This window comes from Melozone crissalis, unplaced genomic scaffold, assembly GCF_028551555.1.
Source record: "Melozone crissalis strain CALT ecotype California unplaced genomic scaffold, PUWL_Pcris_2 ptg000062l_1, whole genome shotgun sequence".
NCBI classification, from domain to species: domain Eukaryota; kingdom Metazoa; phylum Chordata; class Aves; order Passeriformes; family Passerellidae; genus Melozone; species Melozone crissalis.
The window spans coordinates 4,868,304-4,887,753 of record NW_026535840.1 but is presented as its reverse complement, the minus strand read 5'-3'; the positions used below and the strand labels follow the sequence as shown (position 1 = coordinate 4,887,753).

General features: G+C 47.5%; 1 protein-coding gene across 4 annotated transcripts in view; it reads right to left on the bottom strand.

Moving 5' to 3' along the window:
- Nucleotides 1-3,055: 3,055 nt before the first annotated feature.
- SGMS1 (sphingomyelin synthase 1) overlaps nucleotides 3,056-19,450 on the bottom strand; it is a 66,312-nt gene continuing 49,917 nt past the window's right edge. For all 4 annotated transcript variants that reach the window (XM_054288390.1, XM_054288392.1, XM_054288391.1 and 1 more), the window contains 5 exons: nucleotides 16,554-17,379; nucleotides 12,732-12,849; nucleotides 9,342-9,495; nucleotides 8,472-8,638; nucleotides 3,056-4,609 (listed from right to left, as the gene is read on the bottom strand). In XM_054288390.1, the coding sequence (XP_054144365.1) occupies nucleotides 4,427-4,609; nucleotides 8,472-8,638; nucleotides 9,342-9,495; nucleotides 12,732-12,849; nucleotides 16,554-17,173 (1,242 nt within the window). In that variant the 5' untranslated portion in view covers nucleotides 17,174-17,379 and the 3' untranslated portion in view covers nucleotides 3,056-4,426. The remainder of the gene's footprint in view (nucleotides 4,610-8,471; nucleotides 8,639-9,341; nucleotides 9,496-12,731; nucleotides 12,850-16,553; nucleotides 17,380-19,450) is intronic.

Sequence of the window (19,450 nt, the reverse complement as noted above, 5' to 3'; positions counted from 1 at the left end):
CTGGGTGGGAGAAGATGCCAAAACAGGAATTTGTGGCTTCTCTTTGGGCAGTGCTCTGGCACCAGGAAGAGAATGAGCACTGAGGAAAAGCAGGAGAGGGAAATTGATGGGATTGATCTTTCCAGAGCACAGGAAAGCAAAGGAATCACTGCCTTTGCTCTCATGCTCCTCCAACACCTCCCATCCCTGTATTTAACTTTCCCCATGTTCCTGTATCCAGGAATGAGCACTGATCGGTGTCCTGAGGAAAAGCAGGAGGGGAAGTTGATGGGATTGATCCTTCCAGAGCACAGGAAAGTAAGGAAACACTGCCTTTGCTCTCATGCTCTTCCAACACCTCCCTTGCCTGTATTTATGGTTATCAAACCTTCCCCAAATTCCTGTATTCAGATGGATCCCAGCAACACCAGTGCCCACCCTCCTGGCAGAGATCCTGGTGTGCCCAGCTCTTTCCTGAGCCTTCCTTTTCCAGCCTTTTCTGCTGCAGACCCCTCTTTCCCAACTTCAGCCTCCTGTCCATGTTTGCTCCTGCACACCCAAACCTGTCCCTACAGACACCCTGAGAGCTCAGCTGGAGGCCACAGAGGATGGATTCACTGGGAGAGCCACGATTTCTGTGGGGTTGGGGCAGCACAATGCCAGATTCCAGCTTTCACGGCCTGGTGGTTTGCTGTGTTCACCTCTCTGAGGGGCACCAAGCAACGAGGAGCAGCGGGAGCTGGGAGGGAGAGGCAACAATGCCCAGGGCAAGGGAATCACTGAGGTGGTGATTGTCCCTGGAAGTCACCCAAGGATCCAGCCCAGGAACACAAAGCTCAGAGGTGATGGCAGAGGAGCCCCAGCAGCCCTGGCTGTTTTCTCCAGACAGCAGAGGCTGCAGGTGCATCTTACCTGAAGTTTGGGGGTGTTGAAGGTTGCAATGCAAGATGTTTTCAATTACCATCTGTATGGCAGATTACCTTTGTCAAGGGGGCAGTTTGCCTTATCTTTCTCTTTGAGTGACCACATTCACACCTCCCTCAGGAGGGGACATCTGCTGATAACAGACTATTGAATGTCACTGCATGGCTGATAAGAACTATAACATCCCATTGTGAGATGCTCCGCCCAGAGGGAGGAGCCAAGCATTGCTACCCAGATATAATCCAGAGGTTTATGAGAACCAGTAAGGCTTTCTCCCCAGGATTCCCCAGAGGAACAGCAGCTGTCTCTTCTTCCACTGGATCTTCAGAGCAAGAATACATCCTTCTCTACAGATCCCCCTTGTTCCAACAGAACCACACCTGACACTGCAGGAGGGCTGCAGCCACATTTCCAATTGCACTTCCACCAACACCCTGACCCACAGGGTGTCAGGTTGCGTTCTGACTCTGTCAGTGTTGTTCTAGTGTACTGCATTGTTTATTTTATCCTTTTATTTTTTCCCTATTAAAGAACTGTTATTTCCTGCTCCCATATTTTTGCCTGAGAGCCCCTTAATTTAAAATTTATAGCAGTTCAGAGGGGTGGGGAGGGTTTACATTCTCCATTTCAGGGGAGGCTCCTGCCTTCCCTAGCAGCCTCCTGTCTTTCCAAACCAATACATGGGGAAAACACAGAGGAAAATTTGGGATCCATCAGCACCATGCCCTGATCCCGAGGCACATCCCATCCCATCCCATCCCATCCCATCCCACCCAGCCAAGGCAGCACAGGCTCCACAGCCTGCAGTGAGCCAACGCCCAGCACCTGTGTCCCAAACCCAGCCCTGGTCCCTTCTCCAGAGGCAGCAGCTCCCATTGCCAGGCTCCCTGCCCTGCTGAGCACAGATGGGACCACGAGGAGCCAGAGCCATGCACAAAGTCACACACCACAAGGCAGGGTTGAGCAGATTCCATTTAATGTCATGTGCATATATATCCATACATTTATTTATGTCAATGGTTCGGGTGTGCGTGATGCCAGGTCTTGAAAAATCTACTCCTCGGGTTACGTCTGGGAGCACCAAATCTCTCAAAAATCACCTCAAAAATCAGCTGGGCTGTTGAAAAACCGACTTTTAGCCCCAAAAAGCAGAGAACTGAAGGCACAGCAGAGCCCTAAATTCCCACCCAGCTCTGCAAATGCTGTTGCAAAGGGCTTGGCCAAGGAACCCCTCCCTCCTTCCATCCCTCCATCCATCCTTCCCAGGGAGACAGAACTGATAAGGAACAGCAGCAGCACCAGCATCCCACCAGCTCTCCAGGGTTTTGGCCAAGGCTGAGGAACAGGGCAGAGAGGCAGAGATAAAATATCCCCGAAAAAAAAGAAAAGGGAAAGAGAAGGGAAGGGAAAGAGAAGGGAAGGGAAGGGAAGGGAAGGGAAGGGAAGAGAAGGGAAGGGAAGGGAAGGGAAGGGAAGGGAAGGAAAGGAAAGGAAAGGAAAGGAAAGGAAAGGAAAGGAAAGGAAAGGAAAGGAAAGGAAAGGAAAGGAAAGGAAAGGGGAAAAAGGAAAAAGGAAAAAGGAAAATAATTACAAAAAAAATGACACTTTCACTGCCACGGACGCACAGAAATTGGCTTCTCTTCTCTTTTTTTTTTTTTTGGTTTTTTTTTTTGGTTTTTTTTTTTTTTGTTGTTGTTGTTTCTGGCAGCTGCTGGGGGAAGGGATGCCCACCCTGCCCTGTGCTGCATCCCAGCAGTTGCAGGGTAGATTTTTCAAGGCCTGGAGATGGCTCCCAGGAAGGCTCCTCCCGATTGCATAGCATTTATTTCAGGTAATTAAGGCACTGTTTTGCCCAACAGCAATTCCACATCAATGCAGTTTCCATACAGTCCACATCGGATGGCCTACAGTGCAATAACATCAACTTAAAGGCAAGGTTTGGAAGAATAAACCCAGCTTTAAATTTCAACTGAATTATTAAGAAGATAAAAGGAAACTACATTTTTCAAAAGCCTTTTTTTATTTTCCTTCACCATTGTTGTTTTACAATACAAATATCACCTTGTGAATACACAAAAAACCTACAGAAGATAACTCTGCTTCACGTAAAATACAGAATGGATATATATATATATATATATTTATATATATATTTTTCTCTTCTTCATTCTTTTCTTTTTTTTGTTTTTTTTATAAAAACTATTTTTGTTCTGCACATTGGCAAGTTTTAGGATAGGAGACTTCCCCAAACATACAGTATGTATGGTAGGAGTGGAAACTTAAGAATTCCATGCAGTTTCTGCACAAATATTTTAAAGAAATAGATTATCTTTGTTGTTTTTCAACAACACTCCGATAAGGGGATGGAGAAACCATTCATAGTTCACTCAGTGATCATCTGTAAAATTCTTAAAAAACAGGAATTCATGGCTGTTTTGCTTTTTAAAACCCAGCTACCAAGTAGAACAATAAAGTGATTCTTTTTTAGCTTGACCTGCCCACAATGTGTGAGCAAGGTCGGACCCTTTTGTATTTGGTGGGGTGGGAGGCTTTTCCCTACACGTGGCAATTTCAATATTATAAGCAAATTTCCAGTTTAATTTAGCTATAAATGCAAAAATTAGTAATTATACAGTATATATAATTCTGCTTTCATGGAATACTTTATTTTAAATAAAAACATTTAAGACTGCCTACTGACCATACAATCAAGACAAGAAAGGCACTAGAAACATAGACAAATCTCTCTCTCTCCCAAGAAGCATTTTCTTTAAATTTTTTTTTAACTCTCTATTCTCTGACATGTAAAAATCTTTTTAAATTTAATTTTTTTTATTTTCATACACATTTTGAAAAATAAAGTTAGGAAATACTTAGAAAATCACTTTACATTTTTTCTCTCTTTTTTTTTTTGTTTTTTTTTCTTTTTTTTTTTTTTTGCACTTTTTTGACACAGTCAGTCACTGCAGAATCTACAAAATCAGGATTTACCAAACCTTTCTGTGTCTGTCATCTTATTCGTAGCGCAGGTGCAACAGGTAGAAAGATTTCTTGATTTCACCCAAGGCAGATATTTAGAAACCTTCATATAGTCATTTGCTAGAAAATGGCTTACAGCCCAATCTTTGGGGCAAGAGATATGAAAAGTATGTTTTCCCAAGAAAATAATATGCTTTGTTCCCAGACGTGACTGGAAAGACCAGAACTCATGATATAAAAGCTTTTTCATCTATGTTGTCGCATCATATACAAAGGAACAATGGTGATGGGCAAAATGCAAATCCCAACTCTACCAACAAGAAATGTATAACAGTGCATGATCAGTTAAATTCTCTTTTATTGTTGTCCAACGCAGATCCTTTGGAGAGAAAAAAAGATCACAGTGCTTACCAGGTAACTGAACAGGTCAGGTCCAGGGGGGAGCTGCTAAAGAAAGGGCTCGGGGAGCGGTGGGTGTTTGTTTATGGCATCTTCTCTGGGAGGTGTGAGCACTTGGGGCAGGTCCTGCGGGGTGACACTGCTGTTACCTGGTGTCACTCGCCAGGCGGCTGTACTTGACCTGCCGGCCCCGCGCCAGCGCCGGACACCGCAGGGGCCAGTGGTACGAGCGAGGTACAATGCCTTGCACATTCTTCTCAAAGTACTGGAAGGGCTTGTACCACCACACCCTTGCAAGGAGGTTCGTTTGGGAAGCTTCTTTTAGCACCTGCAGGGGGAGGAGGACAAAAAGAGGATTGCTGAAGGGCAGGTCCTTTATTCGCGCCACCGCTCGTCCGTGAGGAACTCAACCAATCTGTGGTTGTTGCTCGTCGGTGGTTGTTGTGCTGTGATTTCAGGGTTTACCCCAGAACCTCGGGTTGCTCCCCTGATAATTCCCTCCCAAATGTGTCAGCCACCTCTCCTTTCCCCTCCCAGCACTGTCAATCTTGGAATTCCAGAAGGGCACTGAGTGACTGCCAGATGTTGCAGACATTTTTCATGGAAAATCCTTTCCTTAGGATTTTTCCTCCTGAGAAGCTGAGAAGCCTCAGGAACAAAATGTAAACATTGATTATCTGCTGCTGTGGAATGCAACAGGTGGATCTGTGATTGGTCTCATGTGGTTGTTTCTAATTAATGGCCAATCACAGTCCAGCTGGCTGAGACTCTCTGTCCGAGACACAAGCCTTTGTTATCATTCCTTCCTTTCTATTCTTAGCCAGCCTTCTGATGAAATCCTTTCTTCTATTCTTTTAGTATAGTTATAATGTAATATATATCATAAAATAATAAATCAAGCCTTCTGAAACATGGAGTCAGATCCTCATCTCTTCCCTCATCCAAGAACCCCTGTGAACACTGTCACAGGCAGATTCAAAGGATGCCCTCCAAGTGTCCTTTGTCCCTTGAGACCTCCTCTCCTGGACCTGGTGGTGGCTCCCAACCCCTTCCCTGCTCCCTTGTAGGTCCTACTCATTATTCCACTGGTTTGGTGCTGCCTGAAGCAAAACACCACAGCCATGTTTGACTAATTGCCAATTAGGTGCCCTTTGATGTTCACTCAGCTTGGGAGGCACTGGGTTCTGTGCCCACACTCTGCAGCTCCTGTCTCGCAACAGCTGAGGGTTCCACACACAATCCAGAGCATTCCACACTTTCATCTGCTCCTGGGCTCTCAGAGCAGTGATGCTTCCAAGCTGGAAGTGCTGGAGTGCCCCCAGTCCTGCTGAGGAATTGCTTCAGCAGAGCTTTGGGGTGGAAATGTTCCTGTCCTGCTGCCTGAGGTGACTGAGGAGGTGGCTGGGGTAAAAGAACAGCAACCAAGTGGTTTGGAGAGTTCTGTTGGAGCTGTTGCTGGGTTCAGAGGCCTGTGGGCCAGGAATAAAGCTCTGGATTGAAACCCTCCATCAGAACTGACTCTTTAAAGCTTCTCCACAGAGGAAAACCTGAGGATTGGACCCTCTTAAGGGAGGAGGCTCCATCCCACCACCACCAGAGCTCCTGCACGCCTGGACTTGTCTCCACATGCCCAGCTGCATCATCCAGCTTAGCCAAAGGTGTCTCTGGGGTCAAACACCACAGTGTTGCTATTTGGTTCAGCACCAAGACCAGACAAGCTCAGGCACGTCCTGTCCATAATACTGGTAAATATTCCAATAGGTGCTGTCCTGCTTCCTGCTGCTCCCAAAATCTCACCTCCCAAACAGATCCCACACACCAAACCTGCTCACCCCTGCCTGCAGGACCTCAGTTGTTTGATGGGCCCACAGGAAAGAAGGAGTGGCCCAAAACAGGTGTCTGGCCTCCTTTGGGAATGAAAATGCCATCCCAAAGCAGGATGTTCTGTAAGTGCCTCTGAAATTCCATGGGGCTCAGGAATCTCTTTGGGGCTCGCTGTGTGCCTGTGCAGCTATGGGAATACATTACAAATTACTCCACTTTCTTCATGGAGGAAAAAGCCCCTTCTTTAGTCACATAACTCCTTTTTGTACAGTTTTACAGACCTCATGTGTGACTCCAATTGGTCAGGAGCTTTCTTGCCAATTATTTATTTGTTAGTAACAAGTTATATTCTGTATTGATTGGTCACTAAAACCCCCAGTGAATATGTGCAGGAAAAGTTGTTTGTGAGAGATAATTTTAATTTTTCTATCTAATGGTGTAAAAACAGTTTATACAGGTGCTGGTTGTTTTTTCACCCAGGAATAGATTGTTATGCTAACAAACTGCTCACACCAGGATTGCTTTCACATGGGAACTTGCACAGTGCTAGCTTCCCTTACAAGAAATGAGAGGCCAGCCAGAGCAGGCTTGATTTTATATGGCTTTTCTTTATCATTTTCCACCTTACTGCATCATGGAGCCATGAGCAGGGCACGTCCCAACCCACCTGGAGGAAGCCAGAACCCTGCCCTGCCCTCCACATGCTCCCAGACTGCTCCCACCTACCTTCTGCTTCTCTCAGCCATGAGCAAGCCCCAGCCCAACCACATCCAACCCTCTGCTGCCTATTATCCACACCAGAGCCAGGGGTCCCCGTATCCACCCCTCAAAGGGAACACATGAGCACACGTGTGCAAACGTGTGCACACAAGCACACACAGGGCTTGTATTCTCGAGTTTCATCTCCATGTCAAGCTCATGTGTCAAATAAATCCATTGTTGCTTTTAATTTTAAAGCCAGGCACAAGCCCCAGCAGGAGGAAGGAGAGAGCAGCAGGGAAGGAGCCAGGGACTGGCATTTCCCAACATGCTGGCAGCTCAGGCAGCAGGACAGGAACATTTCCACACCAAAGCTCTGCTGAAGCAATTCCTCAGCAGGACTGGGGGCACTCCAGCACTTCCAGCTTGGAAGCATCACTGCTCTGGGAGCTCAGGAGCAGAGTGAAAGTGTGGAAGGCTCCGGATTGTGCGTGGAACCCTCAGCTGTTGTGCGACAAGAGCTGCAGAGCATGGGCACAGTGCCTCCCAAGCTGAGTGAACATCAAAGGGCACCTAATTGGCAATTAGTCAAACATGGCTGTGGTGTTTTGCTTCAGGCAGCACCAAACCAGTGGAATAACAAGGTGGGACCTAGATGACCTTTAGGGCCCTTTCCAGCCCATGATGATTCTGTGATAGGATCTAAAATCTGCACTGTCATAATATAAATTCATCTTCTACCACTGTAGGATGTCTTTATTACACATAATTACCAGCATATGTCATAGATAAGCAAAAGATCTTTGACCATGAACACAAAGTATCTGGACACCAATGTGCTGCTAGGGAGCTAAAAATATCTGTTAACTCCCTTGTCTACCATCTGTGGCAAAGACTTGTGCATTTCCTCTCAGAGAACCATGGAACATGCACAGCTGGAAGGGACCCACAGAGATCATTGATCCAGCCTCTGTTCTTGCAAAGACACCCCAACAACCCCACCCTGGGCATCCCTGGAGCAGTGTCCAAGCTCTCCTGGAGCTCTGGCAGCCTCGGGGCTGTGCCCATTCCCTGGGGAGCCTGGGCAGTGCCAGCACCCTCTGGGGGAAGAACCTTGCCCTGATCTCCTGATCTCCTGACCCTGCCCTGCACAGCAGAGGAGGTCTCACCTTCCTCAGCACTGTCAGCTCCTCCCTGACTGTTCCAGTTCACCAGCCAGGAGAACTCTCCACCCCCTGGAAGCCCTTTCACAAACCAGTTCCCTTTTTAGTGAGGCCTCCTCCTGCACCTCAAGGGACCTGTGGCACAGAGCCACAGAGCACAGGAAAACCCCAGCTGGCCTCAACCACCAAACTAAACAAAACCAAGGCAAAAGAATCTAAGTGGTTTGTTGTTCTGTCACAAATGTGGCCACCTAGCCCAAATTCAGGAGAATTCAAAAAACTGAGGTTACCCAGGGGTGGGAGAGTCCTGCCTGCCTTTGGGAAGCCCTTTCCATATTTTTGTGGTCAAGAACCCAATGAATGATGCATGATGCCTCTTTCTCCCCTGCAAACCCAATAGCTGGGAGGAAGAGAGGGACTCTCCACAGGACATGGGTGAGCCTGGATATTCTCACCCCACCCCAGGCTACAAGCAGGAGCATCCAAGGAGTGGCAGGCACTCACTTGCTGGTTGGCCATTGTGTGGTACCACCAGAATAGCCTTGTAGTGATGTAGTAAGCCACCACCACGTCCACAGTGTAGTGGTCATGAGCAAGGAGGATGCAGAACATCCCCACCATGCTGAGAGCCCAGCAGAGCCAGTGGTACCACCAGAGTCGCCGTGGGGAATCTGCAAAGAAAGAAGCACAAGCAGGGGTTACTCATCAGTGGAAGCTTATCAGGACTGCTGCAGTGATTAGCTGAGGTCATGGACTGCAATCCTGCCTGCCACAGAGGTGCCTGGGCTCACATTGACAGCAGGAATGCTGAGATCACAAAATAAGGATCACTCTCTTAAAGGTGGAGCTTAAAATTGTACTCAGGGGTAATGACATCCTTGGAAATGAGAAAAGGTATGAAATCTTTTGAGAAAGATATAATATATCTTATATAAGATATAAAATAAGATATATATATATATATTAAGATATATAATACCCTGGCCAGTCAAATCAACCTGCTTGTGTTTAGATGGGATATTGGGAATTAGGAGTTGTTCCCTGGCAGAGTGGGGAGGTTCAGATTCCCAGAGCAGCTGGGGCTGCCCCTGGATCCCTGGAGGTGCTCCAGGCCAGGTTGGACAGGGCAAGGAGCAGCCTGGGACAGTGGAAAGTGTCCCTGCCATGACAGGGGGTGAGATGAGATGGCTTTTAGGTCCCTCCCAACCCAAACCCTTCCAATCCCCCTAGTGAAGAATTTTCCCCCAACACCCAGCGTGAGGCTGTTTCACCATGGAGCACGCAGATATTTTAACTGGAATTTGGCTCATGAACACAACAGGAACCCCTCAGAGAGGAAGGCAGCACAGCAGGGGAGGGCAGCAGGGCACTCACACTCTTTGATGAACAGGTAGGTGAGGGTGAGGATGACGGTGTGGCCGCTGTACAGGTAATCCCCACACATGTTGTGGGAGCCCGTGATGGACAAGCCTCCGCCAGCAATCAACTTCATTATCCTTCTCAGGTGAGATTCCCAGTCTCCAAAGAGCTGGTGGGACAGCAAAACACAAAAGCACAATAAAATATCACAGCTCAAAGCAATGGTTTTAAGCAGCAATTTGGCTTTTTAGTTCTTTATTGTATTTGCAGGGACCCCCGGGGCAGGAAGGAATGATGAATCTGACTCCATGTTCTCAGAAGGCTAATTTATTATTATATTATATTATATTATATTATATTATATTATATTATATTATATTATATTATATTATATTATATTATATTATACTATCTATACTAAAGAATACAAAAAGGATACCTACTAAATGCTCTAAAGCTAATAATGAAAACTTGTGACTCTCTCCAGAGTCCTGACACAGCCTGACTGTGATTGGCCAATGAGTGAAAACAACTCACAGCAGAATGCAACAAACAATCACCTGTGGCTGAACAATCTCCAAACACATTCCACATGTGAGCACAGCACAGGAGAAGCAAATGAGACAAGAATTGTTTTCCTTTTCTCTGAGGTTTCTCAGCTTCCCAGGAGAAAAATCCTGGGCAAAGGGATTTTATCAGAGAATGTGAGTGCCACAGTTCTCCTCCCCTTCTGCTTTGATCCACAAGATCAATCAGCGGATAAATAAATCCTCAGCCTTTCCTAAAAGCTGGCAGCACATTTCTAGCAGGAAAAAGACTGGCAATGAGACAGGAGTGTTTTGGTGCTTTGCACCTCTTGTAGCTGGTGCTCAGGTGAGATTTTCCTTCTGTTCAAGAGTCAGCACACTCTAAAATAAATGAGGTTTAATTTAGGTCATGTTGTTGGTAACAGCACAGGCCCTACTGGTGATCATCCAACAGAAACCAGGAGGAACTGCCCAGACTGAACAGCCAAAGCCAGGATCTGATGAACAGAGGAACATCTCACTCCAAACCCCAAAGCCTTGGAAAAACCTGCTACATTATTTCCTTCTGCTTCCCACTCCAACAGAAACATCTGTGCTGTCTGTCAGAGCACAGGGCCAGACTTGTGCTTTGAATCCACACAGGGATCTCCCTCCACACCCAGATTTGCTCTGACCCACCCCCAAATGCTCCTTTTCCAGGAGCATTCCTAGAAAAGCTTCAGTTTGCCCAAGGAAAGGCAAATCCAAGCAAACCAAGTCCTTCCCAGAGGACACTCTGCTCCCTCTCCTGAGTGTGACTGAGGGCAGCTGGCACTGCCCAACACTTTTGCTGCTCTTAACCAAGGCCAAATATTAAACAAATCCACAAAAAATGGGACAACCAGGATGTGTGGAGAAGCTCTGGGACCCATCAGGAAGCAGGGACTAATGGATCAATGCACACCTTGGTGCTGCATCCTCACCTCATTTTTTTTTTGGTGTTTGAAAATCCATTGACATCACTGAACTGTCAAAAGGAAACAGACTCCCCCCCACCCCAGACTGGCCATTATGTTTTTATTTTAAAGCTTGGCCTTGCTTTAAGAAGTGGAAATTAATAATTTCTGACAGACTGGAGCATGTTCTTTGCAGGAATTAAACATTTCCTGCTAACAGTTGCTCACAAACACCAAACTGCTCCCCAAAGCCCACTTTTCACAATCACACAGAACTCAATAAGGTGTTGAGAGGTTATTCTTTTCCCACCAGTACATTTAGTGCTTTCAAGAAAACTCCTTAATCTTATCAGGGCCCTCAGCTTGTCTCTACTTGAGTCATGAGAAGGATTTGCCAAGGCCATAAATTCCCCAAATTCCCCAAACAGGCAGATTTATTCACTCCAGCCCATAAATACCTGGTGTTCTCCCTTTTTTAATTTCCTAGCAGCAGGCTGTTCAAGCACAGTGCTGATCCTCTCCTACTCATTCCTCTTTCCAAAATCCTTCAAAAAGCCACAAAAGTTCTGGCTGGACTTCCCTGAGGAACCAAAGCTTTGTTTGGATGTGCCAATCATCACCAAAACAATTACAGCACATGGATCAAGTCCAATCAGGATTTTACAACTGTACCTCAGCACGTGGATCGAGTCCAATCAGGCTTTTATTACCTGTACCTCAGTGATTTTTACAGCTTCCAGCTGATTTATGGCTGTGCTTGTGCCCTTTCTCCTGCTTCAGCTCTGTCACAGCACAGCCAGCCCCAGGAATTGCAGCAAGGACCAGGATTCCAGCAATGCTGGATGACCAGGGGTGGATGCAACACCACCAGCTCTGTCCCATCTCCACCCTGAGCACTGAATTGCTCTCCCAGGCTGACCACAAGGCTCAGCACCTCTGTCCCAGTAGCCTTGTTTCAGCCATGGCTTTCACAATTTATCCCTGGGAGTCAGGGCTGGGCTGGGGAGGAGGTGAGAAGTCCTTGTGCTACCAGAATTGCAAAAATATGTGCAGGAGACAGGCTTAGGAAAGTCTCTCTGGGCCATTTTCAACCACAAATCCTATCTGGATTTGGCACACTGAGGTGTGTGTTCATTTAGAAATCAGTGACTCACACATGGCAAAGGTTGCACACCTTCAGCAGCTTCAGTGGGGACAGGAACATGCTGATCATGCAAATTAGCTGAAAATGCCACAAAATTTGGGTAGCTCAGTGCTTTGAGAAGGGTGGAAATCCCTGCACTGCACCTCCACTGAGAGGGCAGAAGGGTGTCCCTGTCACACCAAACCAGCACTCTCAAATTAAAATTATACAATGGTTTGGGCTGGTTTGGGCTTGAAGTTCACCCATCCCACCCCTGCCATGACAGGGACACCTTCCACTGTCCCAGGCTGCTCCAAGCCCCAAAGTCCAGCCAGGCCTTGGGCACTGCCAGGGATCCAGGGGCAGCCACAGCTGTGCCAGGGCCTGCCCACCCTGCCAGGGAACAATTCCTGATTCCCAATATCCCATCCAGCCCTGCCCTCTGTCAGTCTGAACCCATTCCCTGTGTCCTGTCCCTCCAGTTCCTGTTGCAGATTCCCTCTCCAGCTCCCCTGTGCCCCTTCAGGCTCTGGAAGGAGCTCTGAGGCCTCCACACACCCTTCCCTTCTCCAGGCTGAGCATTCCCAGCTCTCCCAGCCTGGCTCCAGACCCATCAGCAATTCCATAACCTCCTCTGGACCTGCTCCAACAATTCCATGCCCTCCTGATGCTGGAGACACCAGAACTGTGCACAGAATTCCAGGTGGGCTCTCGCCTGAGCAGGGCAGGGGGGCAGAATCCCCTCCCTTAGAAACACTTCTTGAGAAAGCAGCTTTGGGAAGAGCAGGGTGAGGGGGAAACAGGCAGATGAGGAATTTACCTTTGGAGAACACTTGAAATGCATTCCAGGTACTGGGAGTGTAGTCACATACATGGTAATGCACCGGTACAGGTATAGTGTGCCAACGATACAGAAAAACCTTCTGCTAATTATAGACCTGCCAGGGAGAAAAAACAGCCACAAATAAGGAGGGAAACAAAATCCACAAAGGTAAATAAAACAAAGCAGCAGCTGGTTTCTCCTGAGGCTTTGGAAACTCGTGACACTATCAGGGAATGCTGAACTACTCCACAAATATTCCAGGCCAGGAACACAGAGGCAACACGGCTCACACTGCCTTTGAAGATGAATACAGGCAATCTAAGGATTAGGATGCAGAACCCTGTGCAGATTGGGTGCTGAAGACATTAAAGGGGATTTCATGCCCCACACCCCTCTGTTAGCTGTGGCCAGTCACTGATTTCCTATCTGAGGCGGGGGATAAAGTTACAGGATTTTCATTGTGGGATGAAAAGAAGTAAGTTTATTCCAGCTGACACACAATTCAGTGATTACAAAGGATCTCCTGTGTAACCCAGAGGAGTGAGAGAACACATCTTTCCTGAGCAGCGTTATAAAGGAAGCAGTTCACATCAGCAAGGAAAGCCCCCAAATAAAAATGCAGAGCTGGGCTGGCTGCAGGACAGGGTGTTTGCAGGGAGCACAGCCACAGCCACATTTATTAGTGAGGGCTGATGCTCACAGAGAGGGCAGATGCACATCTGGGGTCCTGTGAGGTGCTTCTGCAAAACCAGCATGAGCACCTGGGGTAAAAGATGGGCTCAGGAGGGACAGCCAGCCCCATAACTGCCCCACTGGGGTAACACCTCCAAAAAAGACAATTAAACCTCTCCTGGCACATCCACCAGGACAGGAGCAGCCTCTGGAGAGATCCTAAGGAGAGATCACTGCCAGGGTTACAGAAATTGGGGTGAATCCAATTACAGCAATCACCCTTCGTGTGCCACTGGCTACAGACCCTGCGGGTTTGGTTCATTTTAAATCACTGCTCTTTGCACTCATGGCCATTTCAAGCTGCAGGTTCTGCCATTCACAGAATCCAAGAACAGTATGGAGTGGAAGAAACCTTCCAAGATCATCTCATTCCACCCCTGCTATGGCAGGGACACCTTTCACTATCCCAGGCTGCTCCAAACCTGGCCTTGGGCACTGCCAGGGATCCAGGGGCAGCTCTGGGCTGCTCTCTCCACCCTGCTAGGGAACAATTCCTTCCAATATCCCATCCATCCTTGCCCTCTGGCAGTCTGAAGCCATTCCCTGTGTCCTGTCCCTCTATCCCTTGTCCCCAGTCTCTCTCTTTCTTTCTTGGAGGCTCCCTTCAGGCACTGGAATTCAATTGTTGCTATTTTGCTCACTTTAAAAAATAAATATTCCTATCAAGCTGAGCTCTTTCAAAAGTCAAAATTGGCCACCTTTTAAATTTTTTAGTGCTTTTGGCATAGTTATTAAACTGGAGTGCTCCACTCTTGGAGGAGTATGAGTTTGCAGTGCCAAGGCAAACTTGCAAGGCACCTTCAGTGCCTTGATTTATCAGGAAAAATTCAACTCTTGCAGGCTAAACACATTTTGCACTGGAGCACTCCCTGCTGTAGCACACTATTCCAGGCTTTTTCTTCCCTCTCCTGGTGTAAACTTGGGCAAAGCTGTGAGTTAAGAATGATAATTATTCATCTTTTTCCACAAACTGAAATTTAAGTGTGGAGGGCACCACTCCAGTAGAGCAGGGGTTCTCCTCTGCACAAGTTTTCCTCTCATATCTCACCCTTGTGGCTTTTAGAACCAGAATTCCAGGAGTTCTCCTCTGCAGAATTTTTCCTCTCATATCTCACCCTTGTGGCTTTTAGAACCAGACATGAACCTGCCTTTTTCTTTTTAACATTAAGGCAAACAGGGGGTTGGGGATTAAAGGCTGAGCAACACCATATTCTGAGAGACCAAAGAAGCATTTCTCTGAGCACTGAATTTATTTTTTTAATTAAAACTACCACTTGACTTTGCTGGATTTGGCATATTTTAACTTGGGAAAATCTGAGAGAGCTCTTCACTTTAATATAAAGTAAAAATAAATGTTAAAAGCTTCATATTTCCCTTTCTCCCAGGAGGATTTGTGTGAGTGTGAGACTCAGAGCCAGCAAGTGCAACCTCCACACATGTTCCTGGCCCAGAGAGCTCCATCCCAGCTCTGCAGACCTCAGCAGGAGCAGGCTGCTCCTTCAGCCCCATGAGCCAAACACAATCCTGGCACTGTGCTTCTCCCACAGCATCTGGGAATGCTTCCCAGGGAAGTTCATCTGCCTCTGCAGCTTCCTTGAGCTCCAGAGTGCCCTGCCAGACCTGCTCCTGCCTTCTGGAGAGACACCAGCCCAACCCCGTGCCATGGACAGCATCAGAATCATTGAATCACAGAATATTTGCCTTGGAAAGGACCTTAAAGCCCATCCAGTGCCACTCCTGCCGCAGCAGGGACACCTTCCACTGTCCCAGGGTGCTCCAAGCCCCAAAGTCCAACCTGGCCCTGGGCACCTCCAGGGATGAGGAAGCAGAAGTGAGGAAGGCCCATCTGGCCCAATGCCCTCCCATTATTTCTGAATGAAGTTTCAAAGGGAGGGGATAACCCCAGCACAAAAGGGATTCAGCTTTTCTGCAGCACTGAGTCTGCACCCCTTTGGTGTGCCCCATCCAAAGCCACAAGAATCAGGTTCTCCAGATGAAGCCACCTCACTGGGCTCTTGTTCCTCTCCTGCTCTTCCCTTTCTCCTGCTCAGCCACAGCTTGGGCCTCTCAGACCTCTGCTCATGGATAGAAAAGAGGCATTTTGGTCCTTGAAACATTCCATGGTCAGTGCATAGACTGACCAAGCTCTGGCATCTTCCCCTAACACCAGAAGAGGCCCTTCCAAAGGGGACTTCCCATGGCAAGGGGTTGGAATGGGATGACTTTGAGGGTCCCTTCAGCCCCAAACATTCTGTGATTCTAGAACATAAATAAAAACAGACACCCCAAAGCAAATGGGGACATGGCAGGGGGGATCTTCACATCTGCCAGTGACACCAATATATGTATGCTACATCAACTCAACCCACATCTCACTGCTTCAAAACCTCCAAGGATTCTGCTGTTCCTCACCTACAGGCTCTGCTCAGCTCCACCACAGGGTGCTTGATCCCTGGGATGGCCATATGAACCCCACACCTCCTTTTTGAGAACAATCCCACACCACCCCCTCAAGCTGTTTCCCTTGGGTTTAAAATCATGGAATATCCTGAGCTGCAAGGGACCCACAAGGATCATTGGTCCAGATCCAGTCCCTGCACAGATACCCCAATAATCCCACTCCATACATCCTTGGGAGCATTGCACAAATCCTCCTGGAGCTCTGGCAGCTGTGCCCATTCCCTGGGGAGCCTGTTCAGTGCCCAGCACCCTCTGGGGAAAGAACCTTGCCCTGAAATCCAACCTAAATCTCCAGCCATTCCCTTGGATCCTGGTTCACAGCTGCCCTCACAAAAGCATGAGCTGTGTTCCCTCAGAACAAACAGTGAGTTCAGAACATCATTTCATCCAATCCAGGCTCTTCACCCATGGAGAAGGTTTGAGTTAAACACTCAGGGGTGTTGCTCAGCTTCTTAGGGAACATTTGGACCTCTGCCTTCTGCACAAGCACTTCACACTGCATGCTACCTCACCTTTGAAAACTGAGACAAGAAGATCACAAGAAGCTTCATTTTGTTTGGGTGCAAACCAGCATCTGCCCTCCAAAAGCTGCCAGAAGCACTCAAGTGTTGAAAAGGTTTTACTTACTTGTATTTTAAGAGCAGCCACTGAACAAACCACAGTCCTACAAGGATCATGCCGTTGATTTCACAAATAGAAAAAGCCCATTGCACCCGATCAAAGCGATCAAAAAATGCATCTGGGAGCGGAGGCTGCACCTCCTTGGGAGGCACTCGTTCATGAACCACCGAGATAGTCACCGTGGTGAAGACGAAACAAAAAAGTGCATAAATAAAAGCCAGGAAAGTCTTGCCCCACTCCATGGGATACTGCGAGCGCTCCGGCTCGGGCATGGGGATCTTGATCATCTCCTTCTTGAACCCGTTGGGGATGCCCCCATTGAGCTTGAGCGCGGCGCCGAAGCCGTTCTGGCGCGCGGCGTCGCCGGCGCGCACGTGCCCGTTGGCGTGGCCATTCTTGTGAGCCTCCATGTGGTGAGCCATCTTCAGCCCCTCGATCATGTTCAGCAGCCGCTGCCCGCTGTCGGAAGACACCCGGGACAGAGGGGATTTCTTGAAATCCTCCTCCGTCAGGTTGATGAGGTCCCGCCCGGTGAAGTTCTTCAGGGGCTCACAGTACTCCGGCACGGCATTGTCCGTCAGCCAGCCGGTCACCTCCTCGGGTGACCACAGCACCACTTCTTTCATCTCGCCGGGGACGGTGGCACATGGGCTTTTTAAAGTGGGCAGCACTCACTGCGGCTCCAGCGTGGTGGGAAGCTCCTCCTTGGCTTCATCTTGTTGTCCCTGCAATGGGTTTGGCCAGAGGCAGAGGCCGTCCCTACCCAGCCGACACCGGCGTGCGGCCAGCGTAGGAAACGCTCTACTTCATCTTCGTGTTGGCATTCTTCTTCCTGGGGAGGGAAACACAGAACCAGGCATTAGCATGGCATTCAGTGCCAAAATTCCTGCACAAAACCAGCTCTGCTTGGGTTGGGATGGACAACAGAATCTGGAGATTTGAGCTCCAGCTTGTACATGCAGCATCATCCTTCCTAAGCTCACCATTGATTTCCTAAAACAACATCACCTTGAACACCACTGTCCAGCTGTGGGAAGCTTCCCTCCTGCTCAGATTTTGTTACATTTTCCATTTCAATGCTCTAGTCCATGAGCAGCACCCAAACTCCTCTTACAATCATCATACTCATGGGTTTAAGGAGCTACAGAGCAAATGTTTGGTATTATTTGTGGTAGAAATCTCTTCTACCTCTTACAGACTGGTACCTTAATGGAATGTGTGGCACCAGTGACTGAATACAAAACCTGTTTTTCATTCTGCAAAGCAAAAATCATAAAATCACAGAATCCCAGACTGGTTTGGGTTGGAATGGACCTTAAAGCTCATCCCATTCCATGGGCAGGAACACCTTCCATTAGACCAGCTTGCTCCAAGCCCCATCCAACCTATCCCAGAACTCCACCAGGTGCTACATATAGTCATCAAAACTAAAAAATTTATGTAGATAAACAAGGGTCTGCTGTCTGGGCCAAAAGAGCAGCAGGAAAATCAATAATCAAGCAGATTAGCCTGAAAAGAAACTGAAGCATTTAGGTTTGCAAATATTTAGCAGCTCTGTGAGGTAAATTCAACTGTTACCAGGTTGTACTACTCCAATTCAAAGAAATGTTGACTACCAGATAAAAAAAAAAGGAACCAGGACAAATTTATTTTTTTTTAAAAAAAGAGGAACTAGGTAAGAAACTTCTATACTCAATGAATTGCAGAAATAGCTTAGAAAAGCTGATTGCTTCCAGTACAAAAGTTACAAGCACACACAAGTTACTTGCTTGGAATCTCCTCCTGAATTTTTGAGATACAAGCAGCAAACAAGTTAGTGATGGCAGGGCAGCAACCACCAGCAAATCCTCAGATCTGAGGTGTTTATTCAACCAAAAACCCAAACTGCTCCTCCCCAGAGCAAGGAGAGGAAAGCAGTGGAAGCCCCACCATCCCACAGACCACGTGCTCTGCTGCAGCTCATAAACATGAAGTGAGAAGGTAACAGCACAGGGAAAAAAACCACTTCATATTTTCAGAAGTCAAACCAAGCCTTTATCAGCTGAAAGAATATTTTTAGCCCTCTTACAGGCTCCCAAGTGTTTGTGTTTCATCAAAGGGAGCAAAGTTGTGACTGAGGAAAACCAAAATAATTTACCCTACTGGCATGATTTGAACTGAAGTGGCTCAGAACAGATACAGAGCTTTACTCCTATGCAAACATGACCACACTGCACACACAATTAATTTTCTGATCTGTTACCTCCAAGCTCAGCAAGAAACACAAGGCGCAGTTTTTAACTTGGTTTTCCATAGAAGGAACTGTGATGGTAGAGAAAAGAAAAAGCCTTGGATGGAAGGACTGGCAGTACTTTGGACAGGCCACCTCTCACTTCTGGACACCAGGAAAGTGCAGAGATTTAAATCCACAGAGCAAGGGATGAAGATGAATCTTCCACTTTGTGCAAATCTGTGTTGTTTTAGAGCAGAAGTGAGGACACAGCTCTGTTTGCTTCCTTTTCTCTCAATGCTGAGGAAGGCTTTCAAGCCACAGATTGCTTCATTATTCAAGTTGTGTTTAGCAAATCAGGATTTAGTTACAGAGCTCTGAACATGGCAAAAGGATGGCCTGAATTATGCATGGTAACCCACATTAGAAGCTCCTACAAGGCCAGGACTGAGCAGCAGCTCAGCTCCACCTGCCCATCTCCATGTGCTCATTTCAAATCCCAGCTCTGGCAGCACAAATTCCCAACAGACAATCCTAACAGACTTCTTGTTGCATCCCAGGATGGTGCCTCACAAGGATAAAGCCAAAGTTATTTATTTTTAATGCTGTTCCCCCACCCAAGCTCTGGGCCTGCAGCAGCCATTCAGCCCAGCTTTGGGGTTGTCTGAGCACTCTGTGGGCACACAAGTTAGGC